Source organism: Acipenser ruthenus, chromosome 13, assembly GCF_902713425.1.
Source record: "Acipenser ruthenus chromosome 13, fAciRut3.2 maternal haplotype, whole genome shotgun sequence".
Taxonomy (NCBI): domain Eukaryota; kingdom Metazoa; phylum Chordata; class Actinopteri; order Acipenseriformes; family Acipenseridae; genus Acipenser; species Acipenser ruthenus.
The window spans coordinates 13884164-13906236 of record NC_081201.1 but is presented as its reverse complement, the minus strand read 5'-3'; the positions used below and the strand labels follow the sequence as shown (position 1 = coordinate 13906236).

General features: G+C 41.8%; 1 protein-coding gene across 2 annotated transcripts; it reads left to right on the top strand.

Annotated features, from left to right (window-relative positions):
- Positions 1–2973: 2973 nt before the first annotated feature.
- Positions 2974–20437, top strand: LOC117971234 (class II histocompatibility antigen, B-L beta chain-like). Of its 2 annotated transcripts, XR_009330825.1 has the most exons (7): positions 2974–5199; positions 10852–11139; positions 13280–13390; positions 14576–14605; positions 15223–15277; positions 16304–16759; positions 20361–20437. XR_009330825.1 is itself a non-coding variant. In XM_034919319.2 (6 exons), the coding sequence occupies exons 2-6, from the start codon at positions 10866–10868 to the stop codon at positions 16344–16346; spliced, it is 513 nt and encodes a 170-aa protein (XP_034775210.1). In that variant the 5' UTR covers positions 2974–5199; positions 10852–10865; the 3' UTR covers positions 16347–18191. The 2 variants fall into 2 exon arrangements, 1 of the variants encoding a protein (XP_034775210.1); XM_034919319.2 differs by lacking the exon at positions 20361–20437 and having other exon boundaries at positions 16304–18191.
- The last annotated feature ends 1636 nt before the right edge of the window (positions 20438–22073 follow it).

Sequence of the window (22073 nt, the reverse complement as noted above, 5' to 3'; positions counted from 1 at the left end):
TCTATAAGGAGTCTGGTAATACATGTCTTTAATAATCAATAATATATTCTATAAGGAGTCTGGTAATACACATCATTAATAATCAATAATATATTCTATAAGGAGTCTGGTAATACACATCTTTAATAATCAATAATATATTTTATAAAGAGTCTGGTAATACATGTCTTTAATAATCAATAATATATTCTATAAGGAGTCTGGTAATACACATCTTTAATAATCAATAATATATTCTATAAGGAGTCTGGTAATACACATCATTAATAATCAATAATATATTCTATAAGGAGTCTGGTAATACACATAATTAATAATCAATAATATATTCTATAAGGAGTCTGGTAATACACATCATTAATAATCAATAATATATTCTATAAGGAGTCTGGTAATACACATCTTTAATAATCAATAATATATTCTATAAGGAGTCTGGTAATACATGTCTTTATGTCTATATAACACATTGTTAGTGTTTCGGTTGTCCACACTCTTTATTTGTATTATTTATGAATTAATTATGGAGGTTTAAAGTAAAAACCGAACATGTTTCCACCTCAAGCGGCCGTCCTTAGCGTTTAACATATTGCACATTCCCAGTAATACACACAACAATAAGGAATTATAAGCTAGTTTTACATTTGACCTTTGAGAGGTCAAAGGTCACAGGCAAGGTCATTTTTGGATAGCGCACATGTGGTTTCCTGTATGTGTTGCATAGTAACCATGACCCTATATGCACTTGTTATAAGCTAGTTTTTCATTTGACCTTAAGGAGAGTTCAAAGGTCACGGTCAAGGCAATTTTTGGATAGAGCATATATGGGTTCCTATGTGTGTTCCATAGTAACCATTAACCTATCTGCAATCTGTAAGGAGTTATAAGCTAGTTTTACATTTGACTGAAGATTTTGAAAGGTTTTTAAAGGTTTTTAAAGAAATATTGGTTTATGCACTGTGGGTGTGGGAAAAGACAAGGCAGACACAAAGTTCAAATACGAAACGCCAGCACAGGCGCCCAGATTTATTTTCACAGCTAAAAAGAAGAAAAGGAAAAAGGAAAACAAAACACTTTAAGAAAAAACTACAAAATGAAGGGTGCAGATTTTTTAACCGCGGCTCGTTGCTCCCTCTAGCGGTGGAAGCCCTGAGAAACAGGCACTGCTCAGTATCCTCTCCTATACACTGTGGGACGGCTCAGTCCTGCTAGGCTAACTAGTTTAGGGCAGCAGTGTGGAGTAGTGGTTAGCGCTCTGGACTCTTGACCGGAGGGTTGTGGGTTCAATCCCCAGTTGGGGACACTGCTGTTGTACCCTTGAGCAAGGTACTTTACCTAGATTGCTCCAGTAAAAACCCAACTGTATAAATGGGTAATTGTATGTAAAGTAATGTGATATCTGTATAATGTGAAATAATGTATAATGTGATATCTTGTAACAATTGTAAGTCGCCCTGGATAAGGGCGTCTGCTAATAAATAAATAATAATAATAATAATAATAATAATAATAATAATAATAATAATAATAATAATAACTAGTCAAATTAAATAACCGATGCGTGGCTTGCTTGCATCACCGGGTTTGTCTCACGCTGGAGTTGCCGCTTTGTCTCCCCGACTCGCTGCGCCAGAATTTCCAGGTTTTGTTTCCAAATGTCAGGAGTCACGCTCCACTATCCTTCCTGTATGAGCGAGAGAGGATACAAAAACAGTGCCTTTTTATTGAGTCATTCACCCCGTATAGTCCCACTCCCCCACAGCCAATGACAGAGCACCAGCCGATTCGTTCACAGCTGACAGCTGTCAAAAGGCATTGCCTGACAGTGTGGGAGTACACGGGATGGCCAGTCCAGATCCCTCCCCTCTCACATGCACAAACACCATTTTTGAAAAAGTCAATTGTATTGACACAGGGATGATGCTTGTCAGCTGGAGTTTATCAAATAAACTGCTTTTCAACTGAAGCGGTTTTAAATTTAAGAAGAAAATGTAGTTCTGGTGGCCATCTTGTTTTACAAAAGAACACCATTTTGCCATATTTGAATTCCATTGTACCCAGGATGATGCCTACCAAGTTCAGAGTTAGTTGGTTAAACGGTTTGCAAACAGAAGCAGTTTGATGTTTGGGGCACATTTCCATGAATTTGGTGGCAGCCATTTTGATATTAAAATTTATCGCAGCAAGTTAGGCTTCACAAACTTGAAGCAGGTTTGGTTGCTGATGACATATGCCAAGTTTAAGATCAATCGCTTTACCGGTTCCCAAGAAGATTTTAAAGGCTTAGGCTAGGATTTTTTAGGCTTTAAAAAAAAATGCATCAGGCCACCATCTTGGTTGACGCAGGAGCGCAATTCTTTAGCATCTGAATTGTATTGAACCCGGGATGATACCTGCCAAGCTTGATGTGGATGGGTTGCACGCATTTGAGCAGGAGCAGTTTGAAGTCTTGGGAATAATAAAATAAATAAATAAATAAAATACATCTTGACAATTAACAATAGGCTTCCCCAGCCATTCCCAGCTAGGCTTGGCAGCCTAATAATAATAGGATTCAACAACACGTGACTGTACGTCAGTGATGCACTAAAGCTATCTTGATTAAAACCACTGTGCTTTGTAGCATTAATAATGCTGTGTTGTATTTAGGTGAGGTAAAGGAACTAGTTGTGCAATAAGTATTTTTTATATTTAAAAACAGCACTCGTTTGAAACGTTAACTATAGATTGTTGAATTTTTTAAAGGAGAATAAAAGCAGCACACAACGATTACGTATTAGTATTAAAATCCCCCTGCCCTCTGTCTCGCAGCGGCGTGTGCGTCGGTCGATGGGATGCAGGATATTTCACAACACCGGATTTAGGCTTCGGAAAGTTGGTAGCTTTATCCATAAATGCAACGCAGCACCTCTGCATTTTATGTGCTTTATTTTTCTCTTATCAGCCCCTATTTTACTGCATTTAATCCTGTACTTCAGAATACTGTAATCTGCCAAGTTTTTAACCTGTAGTACTTTGTATTTAATCACATCCTGATGTAACTATCACTATTTAATCATATCCTGATGTAACTATCACTATTACCTGCTGTATTATTGAATTGTGGTTTGTCAAACTTGTACTTTACTTGAACAAAAGTTATTGTATTTCTTGCTCTTATTGTATTACTTGTATTGTAACGCTTGAAATGTATTTGCTTACGATTGTAAGTCGCCCTGGATAAGGGCGTCTGCTAAGAAATAAATAATAATAATAATAATTTTATATTGCACGCGGGAACAAGATTTCTGAGTTTAGTTTATGTTGAATTGAGTACAATATATGATATTAAATTGAACAAAAACAGTCTCATGGATTAGCAATAAAAGCCAATGTCTGGCTTAAGCACAGGGAGCTGTGTCCTCACAGGCTCGAATCTACATGCACAAATGTTTTGCATAACCCTATAGAATAAACTAATTTAGCTTCATAGAGTTGTGTTACATTAACAAATTGAATTACATACCGCTTTGTAGTTTTCCCATAGTACTTAATGAAAACCTGACAAATTGAAAAATGTGACATTTTGAAATCAAACATGACTACTATACTTATGTTTTGGCTTCCGGTAAACTTTTGCTTTGATTTCATAATGTTAAATAAAATGTCTACTCGCTAAGGGACCAAGCAAATTGAGTTTGCTGACGTGCTCGCCTCAAAGGCTGCTTAGCTCTGGCTGGAGTTAAAATTATAGTTTTGTTTTTGTAACATTATTATTTTATGAACTGTAATTGTTTTATAACTGTTTTCTGTGAGAAAATGTCTTTCTCTTGTGTGTTTTTTCTGTCTTTTTCCACAGAAAGACGAGCACAGCTGCTGGGCTCAGCAGCTCTGCGTTGGCCGAGATACGCGCTTCGGCTGAGATTGCTTGCGGTCTCTCCCACAGTATCTTGTTGCCATCTTGGTGACTGCTTGCAGCATCATTATGAAGGCTGTTAGGGCTCTAACAAGCAGGCATCCCTCATCCCTGTATACTGCTTCCTGTGGTAACGTGAACAGAGTAGACCTGTAGGTCACCGACCCGCACTGTCCCCGATCCGGTACCCGATGTCCCCAATCTGGAACGAGGTAACAGCACCGGTTCACGTACCATACCAAGGGTACCGTCCCGGTACTGCACCGGTTCACGTACCATACCAAGGGTACCGTCCCGGTACTGTTCCGGTTCAAAACTCGGTACCGAACTGCACCGACGGTACCATACTGATGGCACCGTACCAACCTGGCACTAAGGCACCAAACCGGTACTGAACCGACCCAGCACCATCCAGGTACCGTACTGATTCTGTGCAAAGTCACTGAACTGGTTCCCAACCGCGATACCATCCCTGGTCCAGTACCAGAGGACTCGGTTTGGGTCTTGACCCGCCCCGTTACATTACTGTACAGTGGCATTGCTGTTTGAGCAGACTGAGACAGCAGTCATACAGTACTGTACACTGCGTTGCTGCTTGCATCATGCCTGGGTTTTATCCCTGCGATTTATTCAAGGCCAGTCTGCCAGTTGAGGATAAGCACGGCAGGCGTTCTTCCTGTCTGGGGCCAGAGCACGCCAAAGAGGCACTCACTGACCGCAGTTTCTGCAAGTTTTGTGCCCGTTGCACTACAATTTTTGCAGGACCTGTTTGACGAGGGGAAATCCCTCTCTACGTTAAAGGTCTATCTGATGGCTTTGGTACGCTCACCCATTCAGTAATGGTTACATTTCGTACTTGATAGGGAACGTTAGGTTATTATCATAACCCTTGTTCCCTGAAATAGAAATGCAACCATTAATCTTCAAGGTCGCTGCGTCCATGATTGCAGCAGGCTTGAAGGAAAAATGATGTTGTGATCTGTGCGGGCAGTCCTTATATGCCCTCGGGGGCGGGCATGACTGCATCACAGGCACTGCCTGCAGCTTTGATACATCTATTCAGGTTTAGGGTCTTTAGGAGGTAAACACCCATACGGTAATGGCTACATTTCTATTTCAGGGATCCTGGGTTTTTCACCAGCAGCAGCACTGAGCTGGATCTGAGGCCGGCTCCTGGGTTTTTCACCAGCAGCAGCACTGAGCTGGATCTGAGGCCGGCTCCTGGGTTTTTCACCAGCAGCAGCACTGAGAGGCTGGATCTGAGGCCGACTCTCCAGCATTTTCCACCAGCAGCAATACTAAAGGTTGGCTTATCACATTATTGACTTACTGTTATCTTTTTTTAATTTTTTTTAACTAAAGGACATTTGTGACATTTAAATATTGTATCAACTATGACCTCTGCTGATAATGACATGAAAGCTATGCAGTGTATATCATGCAATATGTTCATAGTTATTAGCTGTATTGAGTTTGTGCGTACATTTTTATGTCAAAAATGTAAGGTAAGTCAAGAGTTGACAGATAAAATATTCTCACTGGAAAAACGCATGTCTACCCTTAAAGACATTAAACCAGTTGAAGCTGCTAAAGTAGCACGCCCATAGTAGCTGCTTGGTTTTGTTTCAATCTGTACTCTTGGTTAATATTCCTATTTCAGGGAACCAGGAGTTCGACGCACTCACAAGTTACTGTCGGTGATTGTGATTATTGATATTTGAAACTTTACTGACTAATAAGATATGGCGTGTTCTGTGTTGATTCTGTCATATTACACGTGTGTATTACACAGTGAGACGCTCCATTGAACTATAATCAGCGGCTCATATATGTAATGCAACTCGAAAAATACAAGTTTGGACTCTTTAATGTACAAAATGATATTACTGTACAAACTTTCACACCGGAGGCACGGACATATCACAGTAATGTTATTATTTTTAGCTTTATTTTAGCCTGTGAGATATTGTTGTGTGTTGGCATTCCTAATTAAAATAAAATTGTGTTTATGATTGAAATTTAAAACTTGTATATCAGACATTTAACCCTTTGCAGTCCCAAACATCCCGTTCCTGTCCAACATCCCAAAAAAAAAATGTTTTAACAGGTCATGTGTCGGCTCAGAGCAGAGAAAGCTGACAGTGGGTGTTCCCCAATCGTCTTTGATCGGAAAGAAGGCAGAACCACAGGCAGACTTGGAGTGGGGAGTGGGAGTGGGAGTGGGAGTGGGAGTGGGGGGGGGGGAGAGATGGGTTTTTTTTGTAATTTTTTTTTGAGAGATGTTCACTACCCAAGCTAATTTACTTTTGCTCAGGAAACTGGGAGAGGCACTGGCATTATTATTTCCCAGAGGCTTCCACTCACTATAGATGCATACAGCTATCTTTATGACGTTATTCATTTTAAACCAGTTGTGAAGCTGTTTTTGAGCGTGCTGAAAGTAAGCCAAATACAAACTTTTTTCCTGATATTAACAGGGCTGCCTTTTAGTGTATGTGTGGTTTTTTTTGTATTAACAGTATTTCGTGCATTTGAGTCTTGCAATGAATATTCGTATTTTGCTCCTTTTCCAGCGTTCTCATTTATCAAAACAAATTAGTCACTTTTGCTTTGATTTTGTGATAAAACTGGTACTTGTATTGATTTTATTGTTAATCTTTAAACAGTTTGAAGCATTTTTGAGTGTGTTGTGGGCCAACAGTATGAACTTATTTTTCGTATTAACACATTATTTCCTGCGGTTGTTTTGCAATTATGATTCGCTGCTGGTTCATTTTTCATGGATTGTCCATGCTTAGCAATGTACAAATTTTGAGGGTGAACAATAAATATAATATGTGTTAATAAAGATGATACTTATTGCTTTTATTCATTTTAAAACATTTTTTTTTTTTTATTGTGCTGCAAGCCTACCTTAATACACACTTGTGTTCCGATATCCACAGGACTGTCTTTAGTGGATTTTACTGCTTTTATTATTAAAGGTATTTATTATCAAGTTTTCAATGCTGCGCTCCATTTCTGATGGCAAATTCAATCTTAACTAGCACAGAACGACCACCTTGAAATAGAAACACACAAGTGACACGAATGACAGGTTTGCTGTGGATTAAACACTTCTGCCTCGCTATGATGTCATCGGGCACACACTGCAGTTCAGGGGCTATACGGGGCCAACGGCAGTTAAGGTATGAGCAAGTGTAAACAGGTGGCTCAAATGATAAGACTCTTTTAATCTGATTGACTGTAAGCCAGCTCAGGTCCAAGGTGTACGTGTAAACACACCAAGACCCTGGTACAGATGCTGTCACGCAAGCAGCTGTAAACAACACATTAAAAAGAACATCAGACACTTTCTATGCCACACAATTTTAAGTGACAATAAAGTTTCAACGTGGCAGATAGTGTTATTCATAATGGAGTTGATATGGTGACCTACCTGTTCCACATGCAGCTTGAGAAGAAAAATAAAAGGAAGCGATTTATCTAAAAGGAACCTCTAAAAAGCAGTTACACATTGACTTTATTTATGTCCTGGATTTTCCTTGCATTTGGTAACTATAATTAATTACTCCTTGTGGCAAAGTGCCCCGCCCCTGTGTGCATTTGTGTGTTCTGTGTTGTATGTTGCGTGCGTGTGTTAATGTTGGTGTATAGATTGGTACACGGGATATAAACGGGTCTGTGTTTCACGTGTATTTAAAAATGTAGATTTGTATTTAGGCACGAGGAGAGCACAAATCACTTCACGTGCTGGTTAAATGTAATATGTGAGCACGGGGTTGCACAGAATTAATTCACGTGCTGGGATTCAAGTGAATAATTAATTAGTAATTGAATCCCAGCACAACAGTATAAATAGGCACATTTTTAGTCAGTCAGGGTTAGGTGTTCGGTGAGTGGAGAACGAGTGTGGAGAAGGAGAAACTAAATAGTGAAAGAACGTAAATATTAGTGTTATCTGCTCACCGTGTTTTGTTCGTCTGTCTGTCTGTTTACTGTCTAGTCCGTTTTGTTTGTCTTTTTATTTTGGCGTGTAGTGCCGTGTCCCGTGTTTTTGTGTTTCAAACCTTTTATTTTCTGTGCTGTTTTATTAAATGCTGAGCGAAACCATTCGCTCAGCTCCACCAAACTCCAAGTCTCTGTCTGTTTACTCCCTGCTTCTGGTCTGACGCCACCCACTCCGGCCGTCTTTGTGACACTCCTTTACAATCATTTTTCACCTCCCCTCTGTCGACTCCTTCTCCCAACTCTCTGTAGACTCTGCTACCTCCACTCTCTTCACCCTCACCTCCTGCCTCGACTCCCTTTACCTTCTCACCTCTCAACCTGCCCACCTCTTCCCGCCCCAGCCCTGGCTCTTCTCCGTGCTCCGCTCGGCTCGTACCAAACTGCGCACTTCTGAAAAGAAATGGAAGAAAACCAATCTCCCTGCTGCCTTGGATCTCTATCACTCGCTCCTCTCTTCCTTCTCTTCTACACTCACCTCTCTATCATTCCGTCTTCTACTAACAGTAAACGTTTCTCTACCTTCTCCTCCTTCCGTAGCCCTCTCCCCCTCTTCCACCTTCCTCTATCTCGGCTGATGACTTTGCCTCCTTCTTCTCCAAAATCACAACATCCACAAACTCTTCAATACCTCGCCTCCTTCCCCACCCCTGTCCTCTTCTCACTCACTCCCCATCACCCTCTGCAACCCTTAGTGATCTACCCTCCTTCTGCTCAACTCCCTACAATCTGGTTTTTGCCCGGCACATGCCACTGAAAACTGCGCTGCTTCTCCGTCACAAACGCTCTCTGCCCATGCCGCCTCCCTCTCCTCTGTCCTAATTCTCCTTGACCTCTCTGCTGCCTTTGACACAGCCGACCACTCTATTCTTCTGTCCTCCCTCACTGACCTGGGACTCTCCAACACTGCTCTTGCCTGGTTTTTCTCCTACCTCTCCGATTGCACGTACCACATGTCCTGGCATGGCTCACCCTCTACCTCTTGCCCTTTTTCGACAGGTGTTCCCCAAGGTTTAGTCCTGGGACCCCTCCTGTTTTTTCTCTACACCCGCTAGACAGCATCTGTAAACCTCACATCTCTCCCCTATACTGGACTATTTGGCACCCAATTGTTCCAGTACTCGCATCAGCTTGTACTTGCACTGAATTGCTCCATACCTTGCCGTATTCTACTACTGCTCTCAATTATAACTACTTCCTGTATCTTGTACTTGATTTTACTCTTCTAGGTATCTGTAATTAATGTTTTTTTGTAAATGTGCTTATTTGAAATCGTTCTTATCCATTTATCGTACTTACTGCGTGCTCTTAATGGACTTTACTCGTATGAGCAAATCTTTTTACTATAAGTTAACTGCTCTTAGTTGAACTCGCTCTTCAATGTAATTATTTACTGTATTCTTTATTGTGCTCTTATTTGAATGTGATCTTATGTTCTGTGGATTGTACTGTACTTTACATCTCTGTTGGAGGACTGTAACATGCTTGGAATGAGATTACAATTATTTGAAGCAGAGGGTTGTTCTTGTTCGCGAGATTGCCAATTGTGGCGAAATGTAAACAAAATGCCTAAACACACAGAAACCCCAGAAGGATTTCGTTGTGGAAGACAGCAAAGGAAAGAAGGTACAACTGAAGTGTGCAAGTACTGTCAAGTTAATATTGTGACAGAAAAAAGAAAAACGCCTAGTAACCGAAAATAATCATTTCACTGTGGTACATAAGACCCAACATGTATCAGTCACACAGGGGCCCATTTTAGAAAGCTCACTCTCTTTAAAGTGTTTTAGCTACAGCTGGAGAGCATTCTGAAACATGAGAACAAACTCTCTATAGAAACAGAAATGTGTTGCTATGCTAAGATCACTGATAATGCACAGACTGTGCTATTCAATTACTATAAACACAAAGGTACCTGTAAAAACACAATGCCTGTTTGTTCTGCTGTTAACTAAGTCACTGCTGAGCTGATCAGTTTTGTTGAGATCAGTTCCAATTCAAACTGACCAGCTGTGGCAAAGTGGTGAGTGAATACAGGTGAGTGCAGTGCAGAGTGGATACAACACAGACAGACAATGATTTCCAGGTGCAAGGGTGTTTATTGATTTAATTGACAATGTCCAGAGCCTTATGACAAACACCTGTAAATAATAATGTTGGAGTGATACAGCGGCATGTATCACTCGGTATTTGTAATTCCCCGGGTTTGACTCGTAACCAGAAGTCCAGTTTTACACACCAACACAAAACACAAACACAGTTCTTAGTGATAGTGAATAAGTGCAAGTGGTGAAATACAGTTCTCCGTGAAATGCAGGGGTGAAAGTGATGTCCGGGTTTATGCTGGCTTTCGCTACAGCTCCGGATCGTGCAACTGGTAGTCTATTAAAAAACAGACGACAGTTAACAAAACACTAACAAACACAAGACAAAACTCACGGTTCACAATACTGCAACACAGACTCCTTGTAGGTTTTCAACACTAACCATTTACCAAGGAACAGATCACGTATGCTATGACCCCTATTTATATCCTCGCTCATAACCCCTAGGTTAACGAGCGCATCCGCTCCTCCAATCCTCGGATGTCACACTGTTTACCGTCTGGGTCATTGAGTTTGGATACCATAGCTGCGCCCCTTTCCTAAATGACCAACTTCCACCTACCCTACGGAATAAACTGTCGTGCCATTTAGTTAAGGGTACTCGGTTCCCGTTACACAGTGCCCTCACAGGTCGAGAGGGAGATCTAACACCAAGCACCATTCGATCTCTGTCACACCAGCATGCCAGGGCTAGAGCTACACTCAAATCAGCCATACATTAGCTCCATTTACATATACCCTCTCAGCCAATCAGAGTGAAGGATGTTTCTACAGTGTGGTTGAATACTGCGTGAAACAATCCTGGGATCTAACTGTAACAGTATTGATGTTCTCCTTCACTAGTCCGCCCTGCAGTGATGCTGATACAGAGGAAAGCGCGGGAATCTGCAGGAACAGACTTCATTTGCCACGTGACAGGGTTTTACCCCCGAGAGGTTGAGGTGAACTGGATCAGAGATGGTGAGGCTCTGCTGGAGGAGGGGGTGTGGAGTGGAGAGGTGCTACCCAACGAGGATACAACCCACCAGCTGAGAAAGACCCTGACAGTGAGTCCTGAGGACCAGAAGAAACACAGCTACTCCTGCCAGGTGGACCACGCCAGTCTGGATGAGAAGATGGATGTGAAATGGGGTAAGAGAGAGAGAGAGACCCTGCTACTGAAATAGACTGTGTGAGCAGGGAGGGAGGGAGGCTGTACCTGAGACCCTGGTACTGAAATAGACTGTGTGAGCAGGGAGGGGAGGAAGGCTGTACCTGAGACCCTGGTACTGAAATAGACTGTGTGAGCAGGGAGGGGAGGAAGGGGAGGGAGGCTGTACCTGAGACCCTGGTACTAAAATAGACTGTGTGAGCAGGGAGGGAGGGAGGAACGCTGTACCTGAGACCCTGGTACTGAAATAGACTGTGAGCAGGGAGGGGAGGGAGGGGGATGGACCTGGTTATGGACTGGGGAAGGGAATGGGAGTACTCTGTAAATAATGTGTGTTTGTAAACTCTGTTATTTTTGTTCTGATCTGTTAGCGTTCTCTGTGTGTTTTGGTGCTTGTGTGACTGAGAGCTGAGAGACTGTGTGTGACTGTGTCACTGAGGGGGGTGGGAGCAGGTCTGACACAACCAGTTAGAGATAAGGAGTGTTCAACCAATGAGTGAGGAAGGGGGAGGGACTTGGGTGTGTGTGTGGAGATGACAGTGTGAAAGAGAGAAGTAGGTCCTGGCAGTGGGAGAATTGAGTTGTGAGAGGAAAGGAATAAGAGCCATTGTTCACTAAAAGCTAAAAAAAATAATAGACAGTAATTTCCTACTGCTTTGAACCACAACTGCTGTCTTTCTCATTATATCCTGGAAACCCTGCAGCTCAGCGCTGCAATACTTTTAAATCCGGTATGTATTGTAGCAGTATGTAAAATTCCTCATTAACGACCCAACAGCAAAATGAAATCAAAATGTTACCCATGCACAGAACTGCGTAAATGTAAAAGGCAATGCAATTTAGCAAAAGATTATGGCTTCAAGAAGCCGTTGCATGAGCTATTTTCTTTTGGAATAGTAATGAGGCGTCAAGTTGTTATTTTTGAAAATCTGCCACTCAGACGCATGATATCTAATACATATAGGACAACTAATGCCTGAACAACAGTTTCGATTTCAGGAATTCCTTTTTGTTTTCTGTTTCACTACACTTACCATCAATAACAAATGAAAAAATGTAAAAAATAAAAATAAGGGGCTCCCAAGTGGCGCGTCCAGTAAAGGCGCTCCACGTGGAGTGCAGGATGTGCTCTATAGTCTGGACGTTGCGAGTTCAAGTCCAGGCTATTCCTTTGCCAACCGAGGATGGGAGCTTCCAGGAGGCGGCGCTCAATTGGCCGAGCGTCGCCTGGGGGAGGGAGGGTTAGGTCGGCCAGGGTGTCCTTGGCTCACCGCGCACCAGCGACCCCTGTAGTCTGGCCGGGCGCCTGCAGGCTTGACTGTAAGCTGCCCGAGAGCTGCGTTGTCCTCCGATGCTGTAGCTCTTGGGTGGCTGCATGGTGAGTCCGCATTGTGAAAAAAAGCGGTCGGCTGACGGAACACGCTTCGGAGGACAGCGTGTGTTCGTCTTCGCCCTCCCGGGTGGTAGCAGTGATCTTAAAAATAATTGGCCATTCCAAATTGGGGAGAAAATAATAAAAAAAATAATTGACAACGGCTAAATTTAAAAATCTCGCCCTTGCAATGGGGGGTTCGACTTTTACACAAGGTCGACTTTTACATGAGCGAATACAGTAATAGAGATATATGTTCTAATTTATTTGAGTAGTGCCTGTTACATTATAAATTAGAGGGGTATTTTAGTCCCTATTGTGCATTGTTTGACTTAGACCTTTTTGTAGTATAGTTTTTATAGCACGTTTTTTTAATACAATTTTTTGGTATAATATCACTACTTTAAGATATGCTGAAACTAAACTCCCTGTACAGCAGTTACTGCACAGTGTAATATGTATTAATACTGATCATTTCAGGGTTAACTTCAGTGTTATAATACAGTACATGGCTCAGGATTTTCAGCTTCTGGTGAATTGGTTATAATTTCAGTTATATTTTAAGGCTGATTTTGTATTTAAAATGATATGTATACATTTTAGAAGCATTTATTAATCTGCACTCAAACTGTCATCATTTTTTTAATGTTTACACCAGGCTGCGCACATGAGTACCTGCACTTTATTATTGAATTTCACCCCTCTCTTCACTGATTGCTTTTGCTAAACAGTCTCCTGTGTGTTTGCAGTTCCAGAGGCTGCTCTCAACATGGGGTTTGTTGCTGGTGGTGTGCTGGCTGCTCTGGGTCTGATCATCGCAGTGATCATAGGAGTTCACATCTGGAAGAAAAGAGCATCAGGTGAGAGAGAGGGAGGCAGGGTTAAGAGCTGCTTTTATTAATGCTGCATTTCTAATTCCTTTATGAATTGTGTTCTGTATGTACAGAATAGACATGATTTTCTGAATCTTCAGAAAAATATCTGCTGTGGTTTTAGTGCACTAGGCTGCCAAAAATGGGTCAAAATTTCTTTGTGATTTTAGGGAGTTCTTTTAGTAACGAATCTCAACAGGGTCCTTGTGGCAAAGTGGCTGCTGATTAAGACAGGATGCAGAGGTGATGCAGTGCAGAAACAATCACACGTGAAAACTGTAATCCAATTTGGAAATGTTATTTTTATTTCTAAACAAATTCTGGTCTGGCGACCAAACAATAATCCTCTGGCAATACACCCCTGGTGTAAAGCTCGGCAGGAAAATAATAATAATGATTTGTAAACAAAACAAATATTAACACGTTATCCACTCCCACAATACTACTAACACAAATCACCGGTCCAGGTGCGTGCAGTAGTACTCAGGTGGGTGATAACAAATAACAGTGACTGTGGTGTTGCTGGCCCAAGGCGACAGCACCGGAGACGTGTTAGCTGTCTAGTGAATTTACACACAAAAGACAATTACTAACAGTGCTACAAACAAACAAAACACTCACGAATATTTCTCATTTATTTTTGGGAACTCTCCCTGTCCTTCCAGTTCCGTGCGTCTCTGAACCCAAGCGAAAGAACCGATTACAAGTCTCCTTGTAATGTCCCCTTTTTATGCTGTCACGCATGACCCCTTGGTAAACTAATGCAGCTGCCTTACAATCAGCGGCTGCTACATTGTTTACCTTCAGGGTCAATACATTCTTGCAACAGAGACTCGCCTTCTTCCAGACTAGCCAACTCCCCGACCCGGGAAAGAACTGTCAGTCCAGCCCGTCAAAAGAACTCTGTCCTCGCTGCTCAGCGCCCTCACAGGTCGGGAAGGAGATTTACAACCAGAACTCATTATATTTCTGTCACAGTCCTATAGTTGTATAAAGCAGGGCTGGGTGCAGGGAAAGTGAATCCAGCCCTGGCATGTGTGCTCTAATAACATGAGTGCAATCACAACCTTCTCCAGTGTGTGGAATAATGACAATACATTTCTCAATGATATGAAGCTGCTGATAGATTCACTTGTAAATACAGTAACCTTGAGTTTTGTAATTCACTCCTAGGTGCCAGGAGCCCTGACACACCAGCACAGAGTAAGTATTTTAGATGTGTTTTAATTGTATACATTTAAGTAGAAGAAATAAAACACTTCTAATGTGTTGAAGTTCAAACAAAATTGAATTCAATAATTACAATTTAAAAGACAACTCTGAATTTGTTATAGGGGTTAGAATGCAGTTCTTTAAATACTGTTCTTGTGAACAATTTAACTTGCGCTACAGGAAAACTGATCTGTAGAAACTGCCTGTACCTTCTTAATATCTTTTCTCTGGTTCAGAGTTGTAATCTATGTGTTTCTGCGGAGCTGTTTCTACCTGGTTTGCACTGCTTTTAGGAGCTCATTGTTTTCTATGGTTCAGAGTTGTAATCTATGTGTTTCTGCGGAGCTGTCTCTACCTGGTTTGCACTGCTTTTAGGAGCTCATTGTTTTCTATGGTTCAGAGTTGTAATCTATGTGTTTCTGCGGAGCTGTCTCTACCTGGTTTGCACTGCTTTTAGGAGCTCATTGTTTTCTAATGCCACACCTGCTAGATACTAAACTACAGTAACATTCAAATATAAACCCAAGTGAGAAGGGCTTTACAGGCTCTTCTATGAAAGATCTCCTCATTCCTGGTGTCTGCTTTTATTGATTTTATTATTATTTCAGCAAAGGAACAAAGTGATGCTTCATCCAACTCATCCAACTCCACCAACAATGACAGGTAAAGATACATTTTCATGCACTTTTAAATACTATTTGTGTGTTGTTCTTTTTCTAAATCAATCAACTATCACCCCAGAAAGATGTATTAAAGACAGCACTGCTTACATTTCAAAATATGTATGGTTTTTATTCACTTGAATGGAGGGATTTTTAAAGTTCTGTACTTGAACTCACAGTATTCTCTTGAGAACCACCTGTAGCCTGTGGTTTGCCATTTGTTATAGTTTGACAGTTGCCTGACTCTTCTGAGCTACATGAGATTTTGTGTTTCCTGTGAGTCTCACATGAATAACGGACGCCTTCTGAATCAAATGTGATGATTGTCAATCTATTCTCATGTTTCATGTGACATCTTCCTGCTAAATGTGAGAAAGATGATAACAGCTTGTGAAAATTGGAACTGCATGCAACCAGCATTGTCTTGATAGGACAGAGCACAGCACACCAACAAGGAGGGTAGAGTTCAGAGGAGAGCCTGTGAGCGCTCCTGCTTCTCACTAATACTCCAGCATTGTCTTGATAGGACAGAGCACAGCACACCAACAAGGAGGGTAGAGTTCAGAGGAGAGCCTGAGAGCGCTCCTGCTTCTCACATTCCTGCTGCACTCAGTCCTGGGGACACTCAGAGCTGAGCTGCTTCACAGAACTGGGATTATTCCTTTTGCAGTATTTCGTCTACTCTGTTTTGGCCACTGCTATAATACAGCTTTATACAGGGATGTTTTATGAGGACTAAAATCTATGTTAGACACTTCTGACTGAGCTCATCTGTTTTATTTAATCCCATCACAGTTTATAAATGATTGGATACCATTTTCATTCTGTTCACAGCAGAGTAAAATGAGCCCCCATCTTCTGCAAGGATGAAACAGTGTAACAGTGCAGGGAGCAGCAATTAGGATTTTGAGTTGTTTCTTGCTAGTTTTGAGGGAGCAAACACAAACAAAACTGGTTCCATTGTGCTTTTCTCACCCGTGTGCTTTACTAACCACAGTCTCTTTGTTCCATGTCTGTATTGTTCCAGGTGTGACCCCATTGCAGAGAAGCTGATGACACAGACAGAATAAATGACTCAGCTGAGGCTTCATCTTTTACACTTTATTTACCCCGATATTGTCACACAGAGCGATCGGACAAACTGATAGACAAGGACGCTGTGTTACAGTCATCTGTGTTAAGAATTAAGAATTTGTAGTCATTTGTATGCAGTAACCTAGGTTCTAAATAACCATTATTAATGTAACATTGCTTTATGGGACATGCAAGAAAACAAGAAGAAATTGATTTTACTTCGAGGATTACTACTTGTTTGTTGGAAACCATCTGCTTGTGAAGGAAAAAGAGGATCTGCAGTACAGTCGGGACATGAGAGGCGAGAAGACCGATGGTGTGATGTCTGGTGAGCAGGGGCACTGATGTAACGAAGTCTCAGAAGAAAAATACCGGAAATTACGAGAAGGTTCTGGTCTCTTTTAAAAAGGTATGAAACCCCTTTTTCATGTGAGGTACGCCTTTTGCCATCTTCTGCCTTTTCTGTCACCCTCTGTGTGGAAGCTGCGATGCTACAGACTCCTGTTTGTTACTGATAAGGACTCTGCTGCTTGTTTTATGTTCAGGCACTGGATCCCATAGAGGTTACCAGCCTGTTTATGTAACTGGATACAGATACAAAGGTGGGGAATGATCCTACCTGTTAACTCCTATACTTGCTCTTTCCTTTCCTATTTGTTAGCTATATTTTTAGCAATTGTTGCTACATGTCCGAAGTGTTTCATCGGTCTTAGGTCCTTTGTTATTTTCACATATATGCTGCCGTTAGGTGATATTATCCGCACACACGGAGTGAACTTCCATTGCTATGCGGATGATACCCAGCTATATCTATCCCTAAAGCCAGAAAATACTTCTGCTGGGGAGTTACTTGCTGCTTGTCTTGCAGACATCAAGTACTGGGTGTCACAGAATTATTTAATGCTAAATTCAGATAAAACAGAGGTTATGCTAGTGGGCTCTCAGAACCAACTAAAAAATGTGGGATTACATGAATTCGACCCTAGTAATTTAATTAAATATTAAAGTAGAAATTAAAAATGTGGGAGTCATCTTTGATCCTGATCTCTCATTTGAGACTCATATAAGGGAAGTTACAAAAGTATATTTTTACCATTTGAGAAATATAGCCAAACTTAGACCAATACATCTGTGCCGAGAGACTAATGCATGCCTTTGTTTCATCTAGAATTGATTACTGTAATGCACTTCTCTCTGGTATCCCAAAAGGTGTGCTGTCTCGCTTACAGCGCGTTCAGAATACCTCAGTTAGAATTCTGACTAAAACCAAGAAAAGTGAACATATTACCTGTTTTAGCCTCCTTACATTGGCTACCTGTGCAGCATAGAATTGAGTTTAAGATTTTGCTGTTAACCTATAAAGCCCTAAATGTATTAGCACCTAGTTATTTGACGGGGTCAGTTACTCCTGCAAATAACTAGATGCTAATACATCATCCAAATCACACAATGCAGGGCTACTGGTTATTCCTAGTGTTAACAGAATGAACATGGGAGGAAGGGCTTTTTCATGCAGAGCTGCTAAATGATGAAATGCCCTCCCTACTTTCACAGGGAAGCTGAGACTGTTACAGTTTTACATACTTTTATGAAATTGCTTTGTTATCTTAGTGGGTTTTAATGTGAGTTTTTAACATTATTTTTTTATATACTGTTTTTTAAATATGCTATTTAATGTGTAGCAGTTGTGTGTGTGACATGCCGGGGGACCTTTATACAAAGGCATTGTGTTGTGTAAATGGAAATGCTTTTTGCAATGTGCTGTGCAATGCTTTGTGATACTTTTGTATGAAAAGTCGCTATATAAATGCAATAAATAAAACATGTAAAAACATTTTTAACCAATGTATTATTTTACTGATTCATAATTCATGGTTACTATCCAATTGTCGGTTTGAGATTTATAGAATATGTGAAGTTTTCAGCGTACCTGTAATATTTTTGTAAATAATAAATAAATGAATAGATTTTAAAAGCAAAGTTAGATGAGAAGCTGTGTCTGGCTGTATGAGAAGCTGTGTGTGTATGAGAAGCTGTGCCTGTATGAGAGGCTGGACCTGTATGAGAAGCTGTGCCTGGCTGTATGAGAAGCTGTGCCTGGCTGTATGAGAAGCTGTGCCTGGCTGTATGAGAAGCTGTGCCTGTATGAGGAGCTGTGCCTGTATGAGAAGCTGTGTCTGGCTGTATGAGAAGCTGAGCTTGTATGAGAAGCTGAGCTTGTATGAGAAGCTGTGTCTGTATGAGAAGCTGTGCCTGTATGAGAAGCTGTGCCTGGCTGTATGAGAAGCTGTGCCTGGCTGTATGAGAAGCTGTGTCTGGCTGTATGAGAAGCTGTGTCTGTAAGAGAAGCTCTGCTTTTATGAGAGGCTGTACCTGTATGTGAAGCTGTGCCTGTATGAGAAGCTGTGCCTGGCTGTATGAGAAGCTATGTCTGTATGAGAAGCTGTGTGTGTATGAGAAGCTGTGCCTGTATGAGAGGCTGTACCTGTTTGAGAAGCTGTGCCTGTATGAGGAGCTGTGTCTGTATGAGGAGCTGTGCTTGTATGAGAAGCTGTGCCTGTATGAGAAGCTGTGCCTGGCTGTATGAGAAGCTGTGTGTGTATGAGAAGCTGTGCCTGTATGAGAGGCTGTACCTGTATGAGAAGCTGTGCCTGGCTGTATGAGAAGCTGTGCCTGTATGAGGAGCTGTGCTTGTATGAGAAGCTGTGCCTGTATGAGAAGCTGTGTCTGTATGAGAAACTGTGTCTGGCTGTATGAGAAGCTGAGCTTGTATGAGAAGCTGTGTCTGTATGAGAAGCTGTGCCTTGCTGTATGAGAAGCTGTGTCTGTATGAGAAGCTGTGCCTGTATGAGAAGCTGTGCCTGGCTGTATGAGAAGCTATGTCTGTATGAGAAGCTGAGCTTGTATGAGAAGCTGTGTCTGTATGAGAAGCTGTGCCTGGCTGTATGAGAAGCTGTGTCTGTATGAGAAGCTGTGCCTGTATGAGAAGCTGTGCCTGCATGAGAAGCTGTGCCTGGCTGTATGAGAAGCTGTGCCTGTATGAGAAGCTGTGCCTGCATGAGAAGCTGTGTCTGTATGAGAAGCTGTGCCTGGCTGTAGGAGAAGCTCTGGCTGTAGGAGAAGCTGTGCCTGTATGAGAAGCTGTGCCTGCATGAGAAGCTCTGGCTGTATGAGAAGCTGTGCCTGGCTGTAGGAGAAGCTGTGCCTGTATGAGAAGCTGTGCCTGTATGAGAAGCTGTGCCTGGCTGTATGAGAAGCTGTGCCTGCATGAGAAGCTGTGCCTGCATGAGAAGCTGTGTCTGTATGAGAAGCTGTGCCTGTATGAGAAGCTGTGCCTGCATGAGAAGCTGTGCCTGTGTGAGAAGCTGTGCCTGGCTGTAGGAGAAGCTGTGCCTGTATGAGAAGCTGTGTCTGTATTATTATTATTATTATTATTATTTATTTCTTAGCAGACGCCCTTATCCAGGGCGACTTACAATTGTTACAAGATATCACATTATTTTTACATACAATTACCCATTTATACAGTTGGGTTTTTACTGGAGCAATCTAGGTAAAGTACCTTGCTCAAGGGTACAGCAGCAGTGTCCCCACTGGGGATTGAACCCACAACCCTCCGGTCAAGAGTCCAGAGCCCTGACCACTACTCCACACTGCTGCACTGCTGTATGAGAAGCTGTGTCTGGCTGTCTGAGAAGTTGAGCCTGTATGAGAAGCTGAGCCTGTATGAGAAGCTGTGCCTGCCTGTATGAGAAGCTGTGCCTGCCTGTGTGAGAAGCTGTGCCTGTATGAGAAGCTGTGCCTGTATGAGAAGCCGTGCCTGTATGAGAAGCTGTGCCTGTATGAGAAGCTGCGTCTGTATGAGAAGCTGTGTCTGGCTGTATGAGAAGCTGTGCATGTATGACAAGCTGTGTCTGTATGAGAAGCTGTGTCTGGCTGGATGCAGCACTTTACCATCTCTCATCACCTTTCATGAGCACATTATTATTATTTATTTATTTATTTGGCAGATGCCTTTATCGGCCAGTAGAGGAGGAGCAGAGAGGTGGTGCAGGGAGACACGAGGGATTGGAGGTAGGAACAGTGTGGTGAAGAGAGCGGTAGGCAAGAACAAGGGTCTTGAATTGAATGCAAGCAGAGATAGGTAGCCAGTGGAGGGTAGCGAGGTTGAGAGAATACAGGACGAGCAGCAGCATTTTAAATGAACTGCAGGGGGTGGATAGCCGAAGCAGGGAGGCCAGCAAGGAGAGTGTTACAGTAGTCCAGTCTGGAGAGTACAAGAGCTTGGACCAGGAGTTGGGTGGAATAATAAGTAGTAAGAAAAAGTGCGTGGGAAGAGATGTGTTGAGAGAAGGAGAAGGAGGGGTCAAGAATAACACCTAGGGTTTTAGCAGGAGATGGAGAGAGAGCGTGATACTGAGACGGAGCAGAAGGAAAGTAGTGGTCAGATTTACAGAGGTGCAGCACTCTGGAGGATAAAGGTGGGAGTGCTGAATTTATGCCCTCTGATGCCCCTAGTGGATATTCCTTTGCACTGCTTCCCCGCCTCCCTGTGTAGAATGCCTAACGCTTCAATGGGCAGGGATTCATTTACATGTTAGCTTCAGATTTAGCTCGGGAAAATAAATATTTATTTTAAAAAAAACAGATGTAATTGTTAACAACAAAGATGTATTTTGGATTTATCTGTTAGCTAAATGTTGATGTAAATGGTAAAAAAAGATTTATTTTTTCACTGATTTGTTTTTAGCTCCCCAGAATTAACGTCAGCTAAATCAATGTTGTGTAAAAAAAAAAAAAAAAAAAAAATTAGACGGAGCATTTTTTCTCCAAATGTTATATAATTGTATTTAATTGTCAATATTTATAAATTATATCTGAAAGTACAAATTTCAAAACTTTTAAGAATGTTTTTGTTAACATTTATGTATTAAGCTAAATCCTGGTAAAAAAAAAAAAATCAAGGAAAAATTACATGATTAAGTTAAATCCGAAAAAAACACCTGGTAACGCTGATGCACGGGTAAGTAAGCTGGGCTGAGTTGAGTGGGGGTCGGAGGGGGGTGATGCTGGGACGCCAGAATCACTGTCGAGCCCTCTTGAGGTGTCGTGGGCTAGTCGACAAAACACAGAGGATGGAAGGTGCCCACTTGAAGACCCCAGAGATGTACCCTACTTAGCTCAATCCAGACGGTTGTCATGCTGATGCGCTGGGGAGACCGCACTGTGGTTGATCCCCGGAGCCAGCATCGCAGCTGTTGTGTGTGCTGATACGCTGGGGAGGTAAAATAAGCTGATCCCTGGAACCAGCATTACACTTCAGCCATTAACACCAGACAGAAGGATATCTACATCATCACATAGAAGGAAATGCAGATGGATGGAGACACAGATGGTTCTTTTTTCAGGTCGAAAAAGTCCCTGGGTCGACATTGTCAATACCTTTTAGAATTTTGAATGCTTGAATCAGATCACCGCAAGTATGCAAAAGAGAAGGAAGATACAATCTATGTCCAATATTTGAGAACTACGTTGCATTATTTACAAAGAGAATATAAAAAGTACTGCAAGTATACTTGTGCCAAAATAGGATAGTATAATGGTACCAATAGTATACTAAAACCAGACCATTTTTGCAGTACTAAGTTGGAATTCTGAGATACTAAGTCAGAATTCTGACTTACTAGGTCAGAATTCTGAGATACTAAGTCGGAATTCTGAGA